Source organism: Bombina bombina, chromosome 7, assembly GCF_027579735.1.
Source record: "Bombina bombina isolate aBomBom1 chromosome 7, aBomBom1.pri, whole genome shotgun sequence".
Taxonomy (NCBI): Eukaryota; Metazoa; Chordata; class Amphibia; order Anura; family Bombinatoridae; genus Bombina; species Bombina bombina.
The window spans coordinates 127,612,952-127,632,303 of NC_069505.1; the positions used below are offsets into that span (position 1 = coordinate 127,612,952).

The 19,352-nt window shown below is 40.7% G+C and overlaps 1 protein-coding gene across 1 annotated transcript in view; it reads left to right on the forward strand.

Moving 5' to 3' along the window:
* Positions 1-19,352, forward strand: part of LARGE2 (LARGE xylosyl- and glucuronyltransferase 2) — a 124,382-nt gene that overhangs the window by 91,834 nt on the left and 13,196 nt on the right. Inside the window, exons 4-11 of the mRNA XM_053689306.1 lie at positions 7,420-7,595; positions 8,766-8,937; positions 9,101-9,205; positions 9,420-9,532; positions 11,350-11,475; positions 17,610-17,765; positions 18,735-18,889; positions 19,054-19,332. Coding sequence (XP_053545281.1) covers positions 7,420-7,595; positions 8,766-8,937; positions 9,101-9,205; positions 9,420-9,532; positions 11,350-11,475; positions 17,610-17,765; positions 18,735-18,889; positions 19,054-19,332 — 1,282 coding nt within the window. The remainder of the gene's footprint in view (positions 1-7,419; positions 7,596-8,765; positions 8,938-9,100; positions 9,206-9,419; positions 9,533-11,349; positions 11,476-17,609; positions 17,766-18,734; positions 18,890-19,053; positions 19,333-19,352) is intronic.

Consider the following 19,352-nt stretch of genomic DNA (forward strand, 5'->3'; position numbering starts at 1 on the left):
AAGAAGAAAACACTAGAGCAATTTGTCAAGGAAAACCAGCTTGTCCATAAGTGTAAATACCTGTGAAAATCCTTCCTGCCTTACAGAAGCTATAGTTTGTAAAATACAAAGGGTTAAATACATAAGTACATTTCTAGTCTATAACCACATTAAAGTTCCTGGGCTAAAACCAGCTGGTGATTTGGTAGAGTTGTGAGACTCCTGCTGATTAAAGGGACACTAAACCCAATTTTTTTCTTTTGTGATTCAGATAGTGCATGCATTTTTAAGCAACTTTCTAATTTGCTCCTATTATCACATTTTCTTTGTTCTCTTGCTATCTTTATTTGAAAGAGAATGCATCTAAGCTTTTTTTTTGTTCAGAACTATGGACAGCACTTTTTTTATTGGTGGATGAATTTATCCACCAATCGGCAAGAACAACCCAGGTTGTTCACCAAAAATGGGCCGGCATCTGAACTTACATTCTTGCATTTCAAATAAAGATACCAAGAGACTGAACAAAAAATGATAATAGGAGTAAATTAGGAAGTTGCTTAAAATGTCATGCTCTATCTGAATCACGAAAGAAAAAATTTGGGTTCAGTGTCCCTTTAACTCATTGGCTCTTTCCTGCTCAGTACCAGCACTGCTTGTCTGCTTCGGAGCATGACTTTGACCATGTGTTTAACCCATTTGCTGGGGTTAAAAACATAGAGTCCCAGGGTGAGTAGTGTTAAAATTGCATGTTCTAGTACATTAGAGCGTGCAATGTTTCCACTACAGGGAGCCATTAAAGGGACGTGAAACCCCAAAAATTAGTTACTGAGCCTATCTAGATATGCTTTTCAACACAGGATATCAAGAGAATGAAGCAAATTAGATAATAGAAGTAAATTGGAATGTTGTTTAAAATGGTATGCTCTACCTAAATCATGAAAGAAAATTTTTAGGTTTCATGTCCCTTTAATATAAAAGTTGTGAACCAATAACATTTATTCTGGGGGGGAAAAAACATTCCCTTGTAAGGGAAGTTCTAAATTTCAGCATCAAAATAATTTATTGATTAGTCTGATAGTCTAGAGCAGTGTTTCTCAACTGCGGGTCCTCAATTACCCCCAACAGTCCAGGTTTTCATTATAGCGTATCTAGAGCACAGGTGAAATAATCAGCTGATCAGTAACCATGGTAACTAACCTACTCTCACCCATTAGCTGGTTATTTCACCTGTTCTTTAGTTCAGCTATAATAAAAATGTTCTTTATGTAGATAAATATTTGATCACAAAATATTAGACCATAATTTGAGATGTCTCCAAGATTTGACACATTTGTATTTCTCTTGTAAGGTGTATCCAGTCCACGGATCATCCATTACTTGTGGGGTATTCTCATTCCCAACAGGAAGTTGCAAGAGGACACCCACAGCAGAGCTGTAATATAGCTCCTCTCCTAACTGTCATAGCCAGTCATTCTCTTGCAACTCTCAACAAGCTAGGACGTTGTAGGAGAGAGTGGTTAAATATAGCTAGTTTATTTTCTTCAATCAAAAGTTTGTTATTTTTAAATAGTACCGGAGTTGTGCTATTTTATCTCAGGCAGTAAATAGAAGAAGAATCTGCCTGAGGTTTCTATGATCTTAGCAGGTTGTAACTAAGATCCATTGCTGTTCTCACATATGTCTGAGGGGATTACACAGATGAGGTAAAACTTCAGCGAGAGAATGGCGTGCAGTTTATTCTGCTATCAGGTATGTGCAGTTATATTTTTTTCTAGAGATGGAAAACACTAGAAAATGCTGCTGATACCGGATTAATGTAAGTTAAGCCTGAATACAGTGATTTAATAACGACTGGTATCATGCTTACTCCCAGGGGTAATACCCTTATGATATTGCAATATAAAACGTTTGCTGGCATGTTTAATCGTTTTTATATATGCTTTGGTGATAAAACTTTATTGGGGCCTAGTTTTTTCCACATGGCTGGCTTAAATTTAAACTAGAAACAGTTTCCTGAGGCTTTCCACTGTTGTAGTATAAAAGTTACAGTTGGTGCAGTTAAAATTACAAACTGTGACATCCAGCTTCCCTCAAAGGCCCTCTGAATGCTATAGGACATCTCTAAAGGGCCCAAAGGCTTTCCAAAGTCGTTTATTGGGGAAGGTAGGGCCACAGCTTGATGTGGCAGTTGGTTGTGACTGTTAAAAAATGTCTGTTTCGTTTTTTTGATCCGTTTTTTGAACTAAGGGGTTAATCATCCATTTGCAAGTGGGTGCAATGCTCTGTTGGCCTATTATACACACTGTAAAAATTTTGTTTGATTTACTGCATTTTTTCACTATTTTTCAAATTCTGACAAATTTTGTTTCTCTTAAAGGCACAGTACTGTTTTTTATATTTGCTTGTTAACTTGATTTAAAGTGTTTTCCAAGCTTGCTAGTCTCATTGCTAGTCTGTATAAACATGTCTGACATAGAAGAAACTCCTTGTTTATTATGTTTAAAAGCCATGGTGGAACCCCCTCTTAGAATGTGTACCAAATGTACTGATTTCATTTTATGCAATAAAGATCATTTTCTGTCTTTAAAAATTTTTTATCACCAGAGGAATCTGACGAGGGGGAAGTTACGCCGACTAACTTTCCCCACGTGTCAGACCCTTTGACTCCCGCTTAAGGGACTCGCGCTCAAATGGCGCCAAGTACATCTAGGGCGCCCATAGCGTTTACTTTACAAGACATGGCGGCAGTCATGGATAATACACTGTCAGCGGTATTAGCCAGACTACCTGAAGTTAAAGGTAAGCGAGAGAGCTCTGGGGTGAGACAAAATGCAGAGCATACTGACGCTTTAAGAACCATGGCTGATACTGCCTCACAATATGCAGAAGCTGAGGAAAGAGCGCTTCAGTCAGTGGGTGATGTTAATGACTCAGGAAAGATACCTGATTCTAATATTTCTACATTTAAATTTAAGCTTGAACACCTCCGCGTGTTGCTTAGGGAGGTTTTAGCTGCTCTGAATGACTGTGATACCATTGCAGTGCCAGAGAAATTGTGTAGACTGGATAAATACTTTGCAGTGCCGGTGTGTACTGATGTTTTTCCAAATACCTAAAAGGTTTACAGAAATTATTAATAAGGAATGGGATAGACCAGGTGTGCCGTTCTCTTCCCCTCCTATTTTTAGAAAAATGTTTCCAATAGATGCCACCACACGGGACTTATGGCAGACAGTCCCTAAGGTGGAGGGAGCAGTTTCTACTCTAGTAAAGCGTACTACTATCCCTGTCGAGGACAGTTGTGCTTTTTTTTTTAGATCCAATGGATAAAAAATTAGAGGTTACCTTAAGAAAATATTTATTCAACATGGTTTTATCCTACAGCCCCTTGCATGCATTGCCCCTGTCACTGCTGCTGCGGCATACTGGTTTGAGTCTCTGGAAGAGGCTTTACAGGTAGCGACTCCATTGGATGACATACTTGGCAAACTTAGAGCACTTAAGCTAGCCAATTCTTTTATTCTGATGCCATTGTTCATTTGACTAAACTAACGGCTAAGAATTCTGGTTTTGCTATACAGGCGCGCAGATCGCTATGGCTTAGATGATGGTCAGCTGACGTGACTTCAAAATCTAAGATACTTAACATTCCCTTCAAGGGGCAGACCCTATTCGGGCCTGGTTTGAAGGAGATTATTGCTGATATCACTGGAGGTAAAGGTCATACCCTTCCTCAGGACAGGTCCAAATCTAGGGCCAAACAGTCTAATTTTCGTGCCTTTCGAAACTTCAAGGCAGGTGCGGCATCAACTTCCTCTAATGCTAAACAAGAGGGAACTTTTGCTCAATCCAAGACGGTCTGGAGACCAATCCAGACCTGGAAAAAAAGTAAGCAGGCCAAAAAGCCTGCTGCTGCCTCTAAGACAGCATGAAGGAACAGCCCCCTATCCGGTAATGGATCTAGTAGGGGGCAGACTTTCACTCTTCGCCCAGGCGTGGGCAAGAGATGTTCAAGATCCCTGGGCGTTGGTAATTATATCCCATGGATATCTCCTGGACTTCGAAGCTTCCCCCCCAAAAGGGAGATTTCACCTTTCACAATTATCTGCAAACCAGATAAAGAGAGAGGCATTGTTACACTGTGTACGAGACCTCCTAGTTATGGGAGTGATCCATCCAGTTCCAAAGGAGGAACAGGGACAGGGTTTTTACTCAAATCTATCTGTGGTTCCCAAAAAAGAGGGAACCTTCAGACCAATTTTGGATCTAAAGATCTTAAACAAATTCCTCAAAGTTCCATCATTCAAGATGGAAACTATTCGTACCATCCTACCAATGATCCAGGAGGGTCAATATATGACTACAGTGGATCTAAAGGATGCTTATCTTCACATTCCGATACACAAAGATCATCATCGGTTTCTCAGGTTTGCCTTTCTAGACAGGCATTACCAGTTTGTAGCTCTTTCCTTTGGATTAGCTACAGCCCCAAAAATCTTTACAAAGGTTCTAGGGTCGCTTCTGGCGGTCCTAAGGCCGCGGGGCATAGCAGTAGCCCCTTATTTAGAAGACATCCTGATACAGGCGTCAAACTTCCAAATTGCCAAGTCTCATACGGACGTAGTACTGGCATTTCTGAGGTCGCATGGGTGGAAAGTGAACGAGGAAAAGAGTTCTCTATCCCCACTCATAAGAGTTTCCTTTCTAGGGACTCTGATAGATTCTGTAGAAATTAAAATTTACCTGACGGAGTCCAGGTTATCAAAGCTTCTAAATTCCTGCCGGGTTCTTCATTCCATTCCGCGCCCTTCGGTGGCTCAGTGTATGGAAGTAATCGGCTTAATGGTAGCGGCAATGGACATAGTGCCGTTTGCACGCTTACATCTCAGACCGCTGCAACTATGCATGCTCAGTCAGTGGAACGGGGATTACACAGATTTGTCCCCTCAACTGAATCTGGACCAAGAGACCAGGGATTCTCTTCTCTGGTAGCTATCTCGGGTCCATCTGTCCAAAGGTATGACCTTTCGCAGGCCAGATTGGACAATTGTAACAACAGATGCCAGCCTTCTAGGTTGGGGTGCAATCTGGAATTCCCTGAAGGCTCAGGGATCGTGGACTCAGGAGGAGTCTCTCCTTCCAATAAATATTCTGGAACTAAGAGCGATATTCAATGCTCTTCAGGCTTGGCCTCAGTTAGCAACTCTGAGGTACATCAGATTTCAGTCGGACAACATCACGACTGTAGCTTACATCAACCATCAAGGGGGAACAAGAAGTTCCCTAGCGATTTTAGAAGTTTCAAAAATAATTCGCTGGGCAGAGATTCACTCTTGCCACCTATCAGCTATCCATATCCTAGGTGTAGAGAACTGGGAGGCGGATTTTCTAAGTCGTCAGACTTTTCATCCGGGAGAGTAGGAACTCCATCCGGAGGTTTTTGCACAACTGATTCATCGTTGGGGCAAACCAGAACTGGATCTCATAACATCTCGCCAGAACGCCAAGCTTCCGTGTTACGGATCCAGGTCCAGGGATCCCAAGGCGACACTGATAGATGCTCTAGCAGCGCCCTGGTCTTTCAACCTGGCTTATGTGTTTCCAACGTTTCCTCTGCTCCCTCGACTGATTGCCAAGATCAAGCAGGAGAGAGCATCGGTGATTCTGATAGCACCTGCGTGGCCACGCAGGACCTGGTATGCAGATCTAGTGGACATGTCATCCTTTCCACCATGGTCTCTGCCTCTGAGACAGGACCTTCTACTTCAGGGTCCTTTCAACCATCCAAATCTAATTTCTCTGAGGCTGACTGCCTGGAGATTGAACGCTTGATTTTATCAAAGCGTGGCTTCTCCGAGTCAGTTATTGATACCTTAATACAGGCACGAAAGCCTGTCACCAGGAAAATTTAACATAGGATATGGCGTAAATATCTTTATTGGTGTGAATCCAAGGGTTACTCATGGAGTAAGGTCAGGATTCCCAGGATATTATCTTTTCTCCAAGAAGGTTTGGAAAAAGGATTGTCAGCTAGTTCCTTAAAGGGACAGATTTCTGCTCTGTCTATTCTTTTGCACAAGCGTCTGGCAGATGTTCCAGACGTTCAGGCATTTTGTCAGGCTTTAGTTAGAATCAAGCCTGTGTTTAAACCTGTTGCTCCACCATGGAGCTTAAATTTGGTTCTTAAGGTTCTTCAAGGAGTTCCGTTTGAACCTCTTCATTCCATAGATATCAAACTTTTATCTTGGAAAGTTCTGTTTTTGATAGCTATTTCCTCGGCTCGTAGAGTCTCTGAGCTATCTGCCTTATAATGTGATTCTCCTTATCTGATTTTTCTTACGGATAAGGTAGTCCTGCGTACCAAACCTGGGTTCTTACCTAAGGTGGTATCTAACAAGAATATCAATCAAGAGATTGTTGTTCCATCCTTGTGTCCTAATCCTTCTTCGAAGAAGGAACGTCTATTACACAATCTGGACGTGGTTCGTGCTTTAAAGTTTTACTTACAAGCTACTAAAGATTTTCGTCAAACATCTGCTTTGTTTGTTGTCTACTCTGGACAGAGGAGAGGTCAAAAGGCTTCGGCAACCTCTTTCTTTTTGGCTAAGAAGCATAATCCGCTTAGCCTATGAGACTGCTGGACAGCAGCCTCCTGAAAGGATTACAGCTCATTCCACTAGAGCTGTGGCTTTCCACTTGGGCCTTTAAAAATGAGGCTTCTGTTGAACAGATTTGCAAGGCAGCGACTTGGTCTTCGCTTCATACTTTTTCAAAATTTTACAAATTTGATACTTTTGCTTCTTCGGAGGCTATATTTGGGAGAGAGGTTTTACAGGCAGTGGTTCCTTCCATTTAAGTACCTGCCTTGTCCCTTCCTTCATCCGTGTACTTTAGCTTTGGTATTGGTATCCCACAAGTAATGGATGATCCGTGGACTGGATACACCTTACAAGAGAAAACACAATTTATGCTTACCTGATAAATTTATTTCTCTTGTGGTGTATCCAGTCCACGGCCCGCCCTGTCATTTTAAGGCAGGTAATTTTTAAATTTTAAACTATAGTAACCACTGCACCCTATGGTTCCTCCTTTCTCGGCTTGTTTTCGGTCGAATGACTGGCTATGACAGTTAGGGGAGGAGCTATATTACAGCTCTGTTGGGAATGAGAATATCCCACAAGTAATGGATGATCCGTGGACTGGATACACCACAAGAGAAATAAATTTATCAGGTAAGCATAAATTGTGTTTTTAACATCTCACCAAGGAGCTGCTGATGTGTGACAAGGTCCAACCATGATATGAGGTGACAATGTGATCTAGTTCTGTATCCAGCCTCTTATGCTACATGTGCAGATAATTGTCAATATGAATTATCACTTACTTGTAGGTCTAGATAATGGGATTAGCCCTAGTTAGTTTGCTTCCCTTGTAGACTAGTCGGTTTTTATCGCACTTGTAAGACTGGTACCTGGTTTGTATCTCTCTACAGGAGAAATCCATTACATTTGCACCTGATCACAGATTCCGTCGCTTATCATATCCTGGGGAATTTGTTTCACACATGGATGGTCCCTTCCTTGAAGATAAGTTTTTATAATGCAAGTGAGCTGAAGGTAAGGGCGACAGAGAGCACTGTATGTATTTGCTATTGGTACAAATCACCTTAGTTTGCTTGGCACAAAGGTATTTGCTCCTATTTAGAATCAAGCGATACCAACGGGCTGTTATCATTATATAGGGTAACGTGTGATTCTTTGTATGTACAATTATCCATTCTAATGTACCATTTGTGTGAGAGCATTGCTAAATGTATACAAAACCTTTAGAACTCCCAGAGCTGTACTTTCAGTTAAAAACCTGGGCAGAAACGAGGATGTACCCTGTAACGCACAGATATGGGCCCTCAAAGCATCAGTACGCTATAAATAACGTTTATTTTGTTTTAATCTGCTGTGAAAGTTATCCAAAGCACAAATGAATTGCATAATTTAAAGGATTACTAAATACAGTAGAATTGCATAATTAATACGTGGATAATAAAAAGACAATGCAATAAATTACACTTACTCTGAATTTTACAAAAGCAGTAGATTTTTATGTTCTGGCATATTTATTTTTTTCTCCTATTTGCCAACACCTTGTATTATGTGACAGACATCAGCCAATCACAGACTAGATTATGTATACCCTGTGAGCTTGTGCACACGCTCAGTGGGAGCTGGTGCCTCAAAAAGTGTGCATATAAAATATTGTGTAAAATGTGATCATTGAAGTAAATTGGTAAGATTCTTAAAATTGTGCACTTTTCCTGAATCATGAAAGTTTAATTTTGACTTGAGTGTCCCTTTAACATCAATTCACAAATGACAATTTCTGCAACAAACATTGAAAAACTTTAATATTAAATTATTTTAGGTTATTATTTCTTAAATTTAAGATGGATTGTCCGAGAAATTTGCTGGGTGGTGTGCTCATCTGAAAATTTGGTGTGTTATAATTCTTAGAATTGGGACTGCACACTGCTAAACTTTACAAGCCTAACCCTGCCACATAACTGTCCTTAATTAGCCCTAGCAGGGGGAATTAAACAAATCACTACAAAACAACACAAGTTGTGTTAACAAAATGACAGTGACAGACCTTATCTGCTCTAGTGACCATCCTAAGTGGGTTCCTCCAAATAAGACAAGTGTTGGTTGAAATGTGGCCTTTGAAAGATGATTGCAGCAAACAAGGTTTTTAATGTATTCAGAAAATGTTCCTGATCCTTTCTCTCAACACAGCAAGAGGTTTCTTGGATCCCCAATAAGCATTACTCTGGAATTTATGGACTACTGAAGCTCACACTTACCAAGGCCCTTCCCTCCAATCTCACCAAGGTCATTGTTTTGGACACCGACATTACATTTGCCACTGATATTGCTGAGCTATGGTCCATCTTTCGAAAGTTCACAGGTAGGAAGAATATTGCTGGTAGACTTGTATAAGGCCTCTATGTGTTTCTCTTTTTATTGTGTCTTTTGTAATGTTTTGACCCTCTACTCATTTATTACATTTGTTAAAGAAGGGGGTTTTTTCCCTCCAGTTCTCAATAGTCTTTCTCTATTGTCTCCCATAGGTCAGCAGGTTCTAGGGTTGGTGGAGAATCAGAGTGACTGGTACCTTGGCAACCTCTGGAAGAACCATAAACCGTGGCCAGCCCTGGGACGTGGATTTAATACTGGTATACTCTCTTGTGCCTGCCACTTTCACCCACACAGAACTTGCACTAATCTTCCTACAAGTTATAGACCTTCTCATTGCACTACCATTTTACAAGCACTTAGATGGTACCACCTTTTCCATGACAGTCATGGGTGTGGCAGCTTCATTACATGTACTTGGCAGAGTGCATCTTTCCTGAGTACGGCCTATCTGACCTTCAGTCTCATCCCCAGGGGTGATCCTGCTGCTCCTGGACAAGTTGCGCTTGATTGGCTGGGAAGAGATGTGGCGTCTGACAGCTGAAAGAGAGTTAATGAGCATGCTCAGCACATCTTTAGCAGACCAGGTGAGGATGTTATGTATCCATTTACTCTCCATGCCTGCTTTTCATTTTACCTTTTTGAGTGATATTGGTATCATAGTTTCTACACGGTTTACCTTAATGGAACAGTTTACCCTAATAGTTTTTCCTCTTTAATTTGTTCAACTATCTAATTTTTACCCTTATTTCACCACTTGAAATAGCTTATTTAGCCTGTGGTATCCCTACATATACTGAAAGTTTTTATACTTAAAGGGACATTATACACTAATTTTTTTCTTTGCATAAATGTTTTGTAGATGATCTATTTATATAGCCCATAAAGTTGTTTTTTTATTTTTTTTTATAGTTTTGCTTATTTTTAAATAACATTGCTCTGATTTTCAGACTCCTAACCAAGCCCCAAAGCTTTATGTGAATACCGTCAGCTACCTTCTCCAGCTTGCTCCTGTTTGTGTAAAGGGTCTTTTCATATGCAAAAGAAGGGGGAGGGGGAGTGTCTTATTTGCCACTTGCAGTGGGCTTTCCAACTGCCTTTTCAACAGAGCTAAACTGAAAGCTTCTAAGTAAGTTTTTAAACAGTTTTATACTGGATTTTTAGATCAGTATCTGTGTATTTTATTCTTTATAGTAGTGTCTATTACATGCAGTTATATGAAAATGAGTGTATACTGTCCCTTTAAGTATAGGCTATTGACAAGCTATGTAAACACAGCCAGCAGAATAAATTACACTCCCAGTGGGGTGTAGAAGAGATCAGTAATCAAATTAAAAATTTGCATTGTTCTCTCTAATCATTGGGCCTTGCTATACAGACAGATATGATAAGGAAGCAAGTGTGTGTACAGAAAGTGATAAAATGAGATCTGATTTTTGTCTGCAAGCTCAACTCATTTTAATGGGTTGTGGTTTCAAAGAACAAAGCAAGCTATTTCATATACACAAATATATATAAAGCAGCAATTTCTTGTATCTTTTATACTCTGCTGGTATAATAAGTTAGCGGAAAAACAATTTTCAGTACACTGTGGCTTTAATTACTTAATGATAAATAATTTGTTTATTTGCAGCTTCATTATAGACCTCCTTATTGTTTGTGGGAAGATTTCCTCTTCCTCAAGACACCTCATGTATGTGCCCTGTATTAAATTGGTGCCATAATCTTCAGGGCATGTATTATGAGAGCTGGATTTCAGCTAGAAGTACTCAAATAAGCAAACTTACATATATTAAGGCACAGGGGTCATGTCCTACAAAAAAAGTGTGGGAACTCACCAAGACTTCCACCCCATGCAATTAATATTGTTTTATACACACACACGCTATTTCTATGTATATAATCTATACACTTTGGTTAATGAAAGCAAATTAAAACCAATGAAGGGCTGAATGGTAGCCTTTGGGCCTGAGACTCCTCCTCTGTCACAGAGTCTCACCCACTTAAGGTGCAAGAGTCCTATTTCTGCGGAGAGGAGCTAAATAACCCCAGAGCAAGCCTCACAGTAATGTAAACAGTGCTGGGTGATCACACAGCAGGACAGACAGCTGACAGGCTTGCATTTAGTGTACTGTAGGAAGTGTTACTGCCCATTACTAGAGGATCTCACTATCCCTCTAACCAGTCTGTGCTCCAGCTTCTCCCACCAGTAGCAGCAGCAGTGTTTACTTAAGCGTTTCTGTTCTCAATCCAGGGGAACTTAGTTCCTCCTGTAAAAATAGTGCAGGGACCCCTGTTCCCGCCCGACTTGACCCCTGTTAAGATTTAAAACATAGTGTATTTCCTTTAAGTGGGCCAGCAACTATAGAGTTTATTCTCTCATGCATTCTTTTCTTTATTCTAGGATATATTTAATGCTGTTATTAAGGGATCATCATCTCTGGTTTATCAGCTTCCTTGCTTTTGGAATGTTCAGCTATCAGATCACACGCGTTCCGAGCAATGTTACAGTGAACTTGCTGACCTCAAGGTGAGAAACCTCAGTCGGCTCCTTATAACAGTATATAGTAGTGGCTTCTGCTTGGGGAGGGAAAAGTTCCTATTTAAACCTACGCTTAAAGGGGCATGAAACGGACATTCTTTCCTTTGTGATTCAAATAGAGCATGCAATTTTAAACCACATTTTAATTTACCTATATTATATCATTTGCTTTGTTCTCTTGTGTATACTTTGTTGAAAAGGATATCTAGGTAGTCTCAAAAGCAGCAATGCACAACCAGGAGTTAACTGTACATATATGCCTTTTGTCATTGGCTCACCTGATATGTTTAGCTAGCTCCCAGTAATGCATTGCTGCTACTTTATCAAAGGATACCAAGAGAATTAAAGGACCAGTTCACTCAGGAGATATAATTGTTTAGCAGCAATAACTCTATGTTAACAAGTGAAGTAGAATCTAAAACATAAATATTGTAATAAGGAAATATATATTTTTTAACCTTTTTCCTTGCTTATTTTCCCTTCTGCCAGACAACCCTGGAACGCCCTGATGAAAGGGCTGTGCTTAGAAACTTTATTACCCTGCCCCATGGCCAATCAAGTTGCATTATGCAATTCTATGCTAAGTTTGCAAATTTAGCACTATGTGAGCACTAAAGGCTGTTGTGTTTATGTGCTCTCAGCTCTGACTGGATTGTTCTTTAAAGGGGGGCGTATCCAGTTTGTTAGTTATATACACATACATCTGTAAATATTATTATTCAAAGCAACCACTGGCATAATATGAATTGCTTAGAGTTATAACATTTACAGACGTGTGTATATGTATAACTAACAAATAATATCAAAGTGTCTGTACTCAGATCTATAAGGCATTTGTGTCATAACAGCCAGGAAACTGCAGCATGTAGACATGGTAAAATAAGGCAGGTACTCTATTACCCTTCTAGCATGCACAGTGATAGGTTTCAAGTCCATAGAGTACAAGGGAGATTCCCCTTCAACGGTGCACGCTACACTTGGCTACACAGGTCTGAACTCCTGCTCTCTCCGCTCACAGCTCCCTTGACTCCGCTGCGGTCCTGCTGCTAACAGTCATAGCGCACAGATCTCTCTTCATCCTGTGAGCACTGAAGGCTTTTGTGTTTATGCGCTCTAACCGGATAATTCTGTAAGGGGGCTGTATCCATTTTGTTAGTTATAAATTACAGCCCCCTTACAGAACGATCCGGTCAGAGCGCATAAACACAAAAGCCTTCAGTGCTCACAGGATGAAGAGAGATCTGTGCGCTGTGACCGTTAGCAGCAGGACTGGAGCGGGGGCATGGGGAGCTGTGAGCAAAGAGAGCAGGAGTTCAGACCTGTGTAGCCAAGTGTAGCGTGCACCGTGTTCACACTAGCGGTGACGTCACAATGGGGCTGGAGTATGCGCCCTGCACAGAAGGGACTCTGCTCGAGTGGGCCGCACGGCCAGAAATTAAACAAATGGGTATCCTTACCAGACCATGGAAACAGCATTTTGCTAAATAAAAATCTAATGCTACAGGACGTTTTTTTTAAAAAAAAAAACACACATATTTTATTTTAGACAGATTAATTCAATAAAATTCAGTCTTCTTTTGGGTAAACTGTCCCTTTAAGCAAATTTAAATAATAGAAGTGAATTGGAAGGTTGGCTTCATGTCCCTTTAATCAAAAATAGTTCCTGAGTTCTCTTAACTTAACCCTACTATCTTGTAAAGAAATGTGCGGCATTTAGTTGTTGTTGTTTTTTATGAGACCAAATGGGACAACCGGTTAGCTGCATCTGTATTGGGTCTTAAGAGCATGGGCACACCTATTTTTCCCATCATGCTCTCTTTCAGTACTTTTATTGGGCATAGTCAGTGGATCTTGTAACAGTTTTCTCAGTTCTATTTTTCTTCAGATGGGAGAGTCCAGGGATTGCCTAAGGGGATACTAAACACAAAATGGACCGTCTCCTTAGCTTAGATTCCTGCTTTTTCAAATAAAGATAGCAAGAGAACAAAGAAAATAGGAGTAAATTAGAAAGTTGCTTAAAATTGCATGCTCTATCTGAATCATGAAAGAAAAAAAATTGAGTTTAGTGTCCCTTTAAGGGGAGATGAAGCTCAAAGCTTTGCAATTTACTTCTATTATTAACTTTATTTTCTTGGTATTCTTTGTTGACGAACATACCTGCGTAGTCTCAGGGGCAGGTACGTGTCTGGAGCACTATATTGCATCAGTGATTGCACCAATATTTGTAACAATGTTATGCATTGTTGTAAATAATGTATAACGTTGCAAAAAACATTGTTACAAACAAACACTCTTGCCATACAGTGCACTCTTTTGAGCCTATCTAGATATGCGTTTAATATAGGATTACCAAGAGAATAAAGTACATTTGATAAAATAAGTAAAGTTTGAATGTTGCATGCTGTATCTAACTCAAGAACGTTTAAAGGGACAGTAAAGTCAAAATGAAGCTTTCATGATTCAGATAGAACATTCCATTTTAAACAACTTTCCAATTGACTTATGTTATCTAATTTTCTTAGTTCTGTTTGTATCCTTTGTTGAAAATTAAACCCAGGTAGGCTCAGGAGCAGCAATACACTATTGGGAACTAGCTAGTGATTGCACATATATGCCTCTTTTCATTGGCTCACCTGATGTGTTTAGCTAGTTCCCTGTTGTGCATTAATGCTCCTTCAACAACAGATAGCAAGAGAATGAAAACAGTTGTGAATTGGAAACATGTTTAATATTGTATGCTCTAGCTCACTGGTTTTCAAACCTGTCCTCGGGGTCTCCCTAACAGGACATATTTTCAGGATTACCTTGGCTGAGAGCAGGTTAATAACCATATTTACTAATCAGATGATTATTTCACCTGTGCTCTAGTTCAGATATCCACAAAATCTGGCCTGTTAGGGAAGCCTGAGGACAAGTTTGAAAACCAGTGCTCTAGCTCAGGGGTTAGGAACCTTGGGCCCCAAGATGTTTTGGAACTACATTTCCCATGATGCTGAGACACTCTTTAGGCTGTCTGAGCATCATGGGAAATGTAGTTCCAAAACATCTGGGAGCCCATGGTTGCGGACCCCTAGCTGAATAAAAAAAAATTGGGTGTCATTTCCTTTTCATTTTAAGGTTTTCTGTTCCTTTATGTGGTAGACAATGCACAGCCCCTAGGCCTGAAACAAACATGGAAAGATTAAAATATGTAACACATTTATTCAGCTTTGACACCACAATGTTTTTGGGCATACAGCTCCTTTATTGATACTTGAAGACGGAGCTACTGTTTGTGTTCCCGGAATGTTTAGAGGTTTCTGTAGGTGTCAGACCTGAATAAACGGGAAGCCTCTACTGTATGACCTGAATGGTCTTGTGGTCAGGCGTGTTACAAATCACACGTCAGCTACAGAGAACCGGCTTAGGACTCGCGTTATGGCCTTGGATAATACTGATGTTATGGTGCAGACACAGCACAGTGTTTGTAAGTAATCTGCTACATCACACTGTATACATTGTTTATCTAAGGCAGAGCAACTTACACCCCAGGGTCCTAGGTCTGGCCTCTCACTAACTCACAAGGCAGCTGCTCTGCTTACTGGGAATGAAAGCTACACATTAAAGTGACATCAAATGGAAACTGATGATACAGATAGAGCAGGCAATTTTACTTTTCAGTTTAATAAAATAATCAAATTGACTTTGTTCTCTTGATATCCTTTGTTGAAAGGCATACCTAGCTAGGCTCAGCTGCAGCAATACACTAGTGGGAGCTAGCTGGTGATTGATAGCTACACACATATATTGTCATAGGCTCACCAGATATATTCAGCAAGCTTCCAATAGTCCATTGCTGCTCTGGAGCTGACTTTAACTATGTGTTTAAAGGGACACTGAACCCAATTTTTTTCTTTTTATGATTCAGATAGAGCATGCAATTTTAAACAACTTTCTAATTTACTCCTATTATCTATTTTTCTTCATTCTCTTGCTATCTTTATTTGAAAAAGAAGGCATCTAAGGAGCCAGACAATTTTTGGTTCAGACCTGGACAGCACTTGTTTATTGGTGGGTGAATTTACCCACCAATCGCCAAGAACAACCCAAGTTGTTCACAAAAAATGGGCCGGTATCTAAACTTACATTCTTGCTTTTCAAATAAAAGAGAATGAAGAAAAAAATTATAATAAGAGTAAATTAGAAAGTTGCATAAAATTGCATGCTCTATCTGAATCACAAAAGAAAACATTTTGGTTCAGTGTCCCTTTAACCCCTTTGCAGAGGTTAAACACACACAGCAATTTATTATTGCACTGTTACTTGCATATAACACACAACATGCACTTGTATGTCCCTTTAAATGTAAATACACAAGACTAAGAGCTCAGCATTGACAAACTATCCCACTGGTTTTCAAACCTGTCCTCAGACCTCCCCGAAAGGCCACATATTGAGGATATCTGAACTAGAGCACAGGTGAAATAATCAGCTGATTAGTAAACATGGTTATTTTATCTGCTCTCATCCAAGGTTATCCAGAAAACCTTGCCTATTGGGGAGGTCTGAGGACAGGTTTGAAAACCAGTGGACTATCCATTCTGCAAATTGGGAACATAATATTTTGCATATGAAATTCTCTATCCTTTTTCCGTATAACCAGCAATGCTATTTGTGCCCTTTGTTCTCTCAGTATAGCTGCTAGTCCCCAACATATGAAGAGGAGGAACAGGATTCTTTTTATTACTAGGCAGAATAAAGTGATCTTTTTTTCAAAATATTAGTAACTAGTCCTAAAGCCCGTTCACACGGGCCATTGTTTGCAGTACAGCAGTCCCACCCCTTGCGCTCTCTCCCTCCCCCTCTCTTTTGCTCTCTCTCTCTCCCCCCTCTCTTTTGCTCTCTCCTCCCCCCTCTCTTTTGCTCTCTCCTCCCTCTCTTTTACGCTCTCTCCCCCTCTCTATTTTACGCTCTCTCACCCCTCTCTTTTGCCCTCTCTCTCTCCCCCTCTCTTTTGCGGTCTCTCCCCCCTCTTTTGCGCTCTCCCCCCTCTTTTGCGCTCTCTTTCTCTCCCCCCTCTCTTTTGCACTCTCTTTCTCTCCCCTTCTCTTTTGCGCTCTCCCCCCTCTCTTTTGCTGTCTCTCTTTATCCCCCCTCTCTTTTGAGCTCTCTCTCTTCCCCCCTCTCTTTTACGTTCTCTCCCCCTCTCTATTTTACGCTCTCCCCCCCCCCTCTTTTGCGCTCTCCCCCCTCTTTTGCGCTCTCTTTCTCTCCCCTTCTCTTTTGCGCTCTCCCCCCCTCTTTTGCTGTCTCTCTCCCTCTCTTTATCCCCCCTCTCTTTTGAGCTGTCTCTCTCTTCCCCCCTCTCTTTTGCGCTCTCCCCCCTCTCTTTTGCTGTCTCTCTCCCTCTCTTTATGCTCTCTCTCTTCCCCCCTCTCTTTTGCGCTCTCCCCCCTCTCTTTTGCACTCTCTCTCTTCCCCCCTCTCTTTTGCTCTCTTCCCCCTCTCTTTTGCTCTCTCCTCCCTCTCTTTTGCTCTCTCCTCCCTCTCTTTTGCTCTCTCCCCCTCTCTATTTTACGCTCTCTCACCCCTCTTTTGCCCTCTCTCTCCCCCCCTCTTTTGCGCTCTCCCCCCTCTCTTTTGCACTCTCTTTCTCTCCCCCCTCTCTTTTGCACTCTCTTTCTCTCCCCTTCTCTTTTGCGCTCTCCCCCCCTCTCTTTTGCTGTCTCTCTCCCTCTCTTTATCCCCCCTCTCTTTTGAGCTCTCTCTCTCTTCCCCCTCTCTTTTACGCTCTCTCCCCCTCTCTATTTTACGCTCTCTCACCCCTCTCTTTTGCCCTCTCTCTCTCCCCCTCTCTTTTGCTCTCTCTCCCCTCTTTCTCTCCCCCCTCTCTTTTGCGCTCTCTCCCCTCTTTTTTGCACTTGCGCTCTCTCTCTCCCCCTCTTTTGCGCTCTCTCGCCCCTCTTTTGCCCCCTCTCTTGCCCCTCTTTTGCCCCCTCTCTTTTGCTCTCTTCCCCCCCCTTTTATATAATAGGATTGAATATTTACTTTCTTCAGTCACTTTATCATTTTCATATGGAAGTTCCCTCTACATCAGGAAGATGTTTGCTTGTTCCTGTTGATAACCACATTATACAATGCAGGTGATTCACTGGAATTCTCCCCACAAGCTGCGTGTGAAGAACAAGCACGTGGAGCTTTTCCGGACTCTCTATCTAACGTTTCTGGAGTATGATGGGAGTCTGCTGCGCAGAGAGCTGATTGGCTGCCCAAATGGTGAACCGCATGGGGGGCAAGAGGTGAGGGCGATGAACAGTATTTTATATAGAAAAGTAAAATTGCAGTTCTACAGACTTACTACTAAAAGAGAGATATTTTGGATGTTTAAATTAAAAACCAGGATACCAAATGTTCTGAATTCAAGATATAACTTAATTAATTTCTGTGAATAGGTCCTTTTTCCAACTCCATCTTTGGGACTTTAATTCTAAAACTAAAATGATAAATATTAAAAAAATAATAATTAGAATTAAAGTTAGCTCTACAATATTTGATATAGTATCTGTAGTTTTATATTTGACACCTTTTTATTAGAATATAAAAATGGATAACAAAAGGGTGGCAAATCTGATTATAAATCATTAATTCAAGGTTAAGATAGAAAACAATAATATCCATAAGTATAGTCCAATATAGTATCCACTTAGATCAACCGCTAAAGGGTTAAAATAGGTGAGGGTTGTATCCTAATTATTTCAGATATTTAAACAGGTGAAGGGAGACATGACGTCAGTCTATTACAGCAGGTAGCTGAAACGCGTAAGACTGCTTGTACATGGATCTCCTGTATTGATTGATCCTGACCGATATGTTGTTTTTAAGTGGATTTGACAATAAAAGCACCGGTTTGTGAGCGGATCCCTCTACATGTTGTTTTTGTTACCTATATTACTAAATAACACAGTAATCAGTGAGATGCTGATTTAAACATGGTTGTTCATCTGTTAGCGAATCTCTAGAAGTCGCAGTGATTTGTTTACATTCCAAGCAAAACTTAGACCAGAACAAAGACTATAATGTAACAAGTGAAAAAAAGTTGTATTCCCCATCAGGCAGCCAATCAAATGTCACAAACATTTCAGGTATTTCCCTTTTTAAAGGGACAGTAAACATTTATTTATTTAGTTTTGCTTACTCCTCCTTACAATTGTTATATGCACTAGTTAAATGGCATATATGCCCATCACTAATGTTGGGGTTTATTCTAGGCTGCGCTGGCACAGCTGGATGAGGAAGATCCATGCTATGACTTCCGTAGAGAGGGTCTATCATCTCACCGTGTTCACCTCTCCTTTCTTCCACATCAGTCGCCACCTCCAGATCCCTATGATGTTACCCTAGTGGCGCAACTCTCCATGGACAGGTTAGTAAATGTTACGCACAGAATAACAGGCTATTTTAGAAAGGAGAACGGCATTTTATTCAATATATTCTTGTATTTAAAACGCAGACTTGGCTGCCATAAGTTTTCCATCTGGCTGATGATTGTTAATCCATTTTTTTTTTAATTATTTTTTTAATATGTAGATTGCAGATGCTAGAGCTGATATGCAGACACTGGGAGGGTCCGATGAGCCTGGCGCTGTACCTGTCCGATGCTGAAGCCCAGCAGTTCTTGCGTTATGCTCAGGCATCTGAAGTTCTACAGTCTCGCACCAACGTTGGATACCATATTGTGTACAAGGAAGGACAATTATATCCTGTTAACCTTCTGCGGAATGTGGCACTTCGCAATTCACAGACTCCCTATGTGTTTCTCTCTGACATCGACTTCCTACCCATGTACGGATTGTATGAATATTTGAGGTTTGTGTAATTTTTTAATT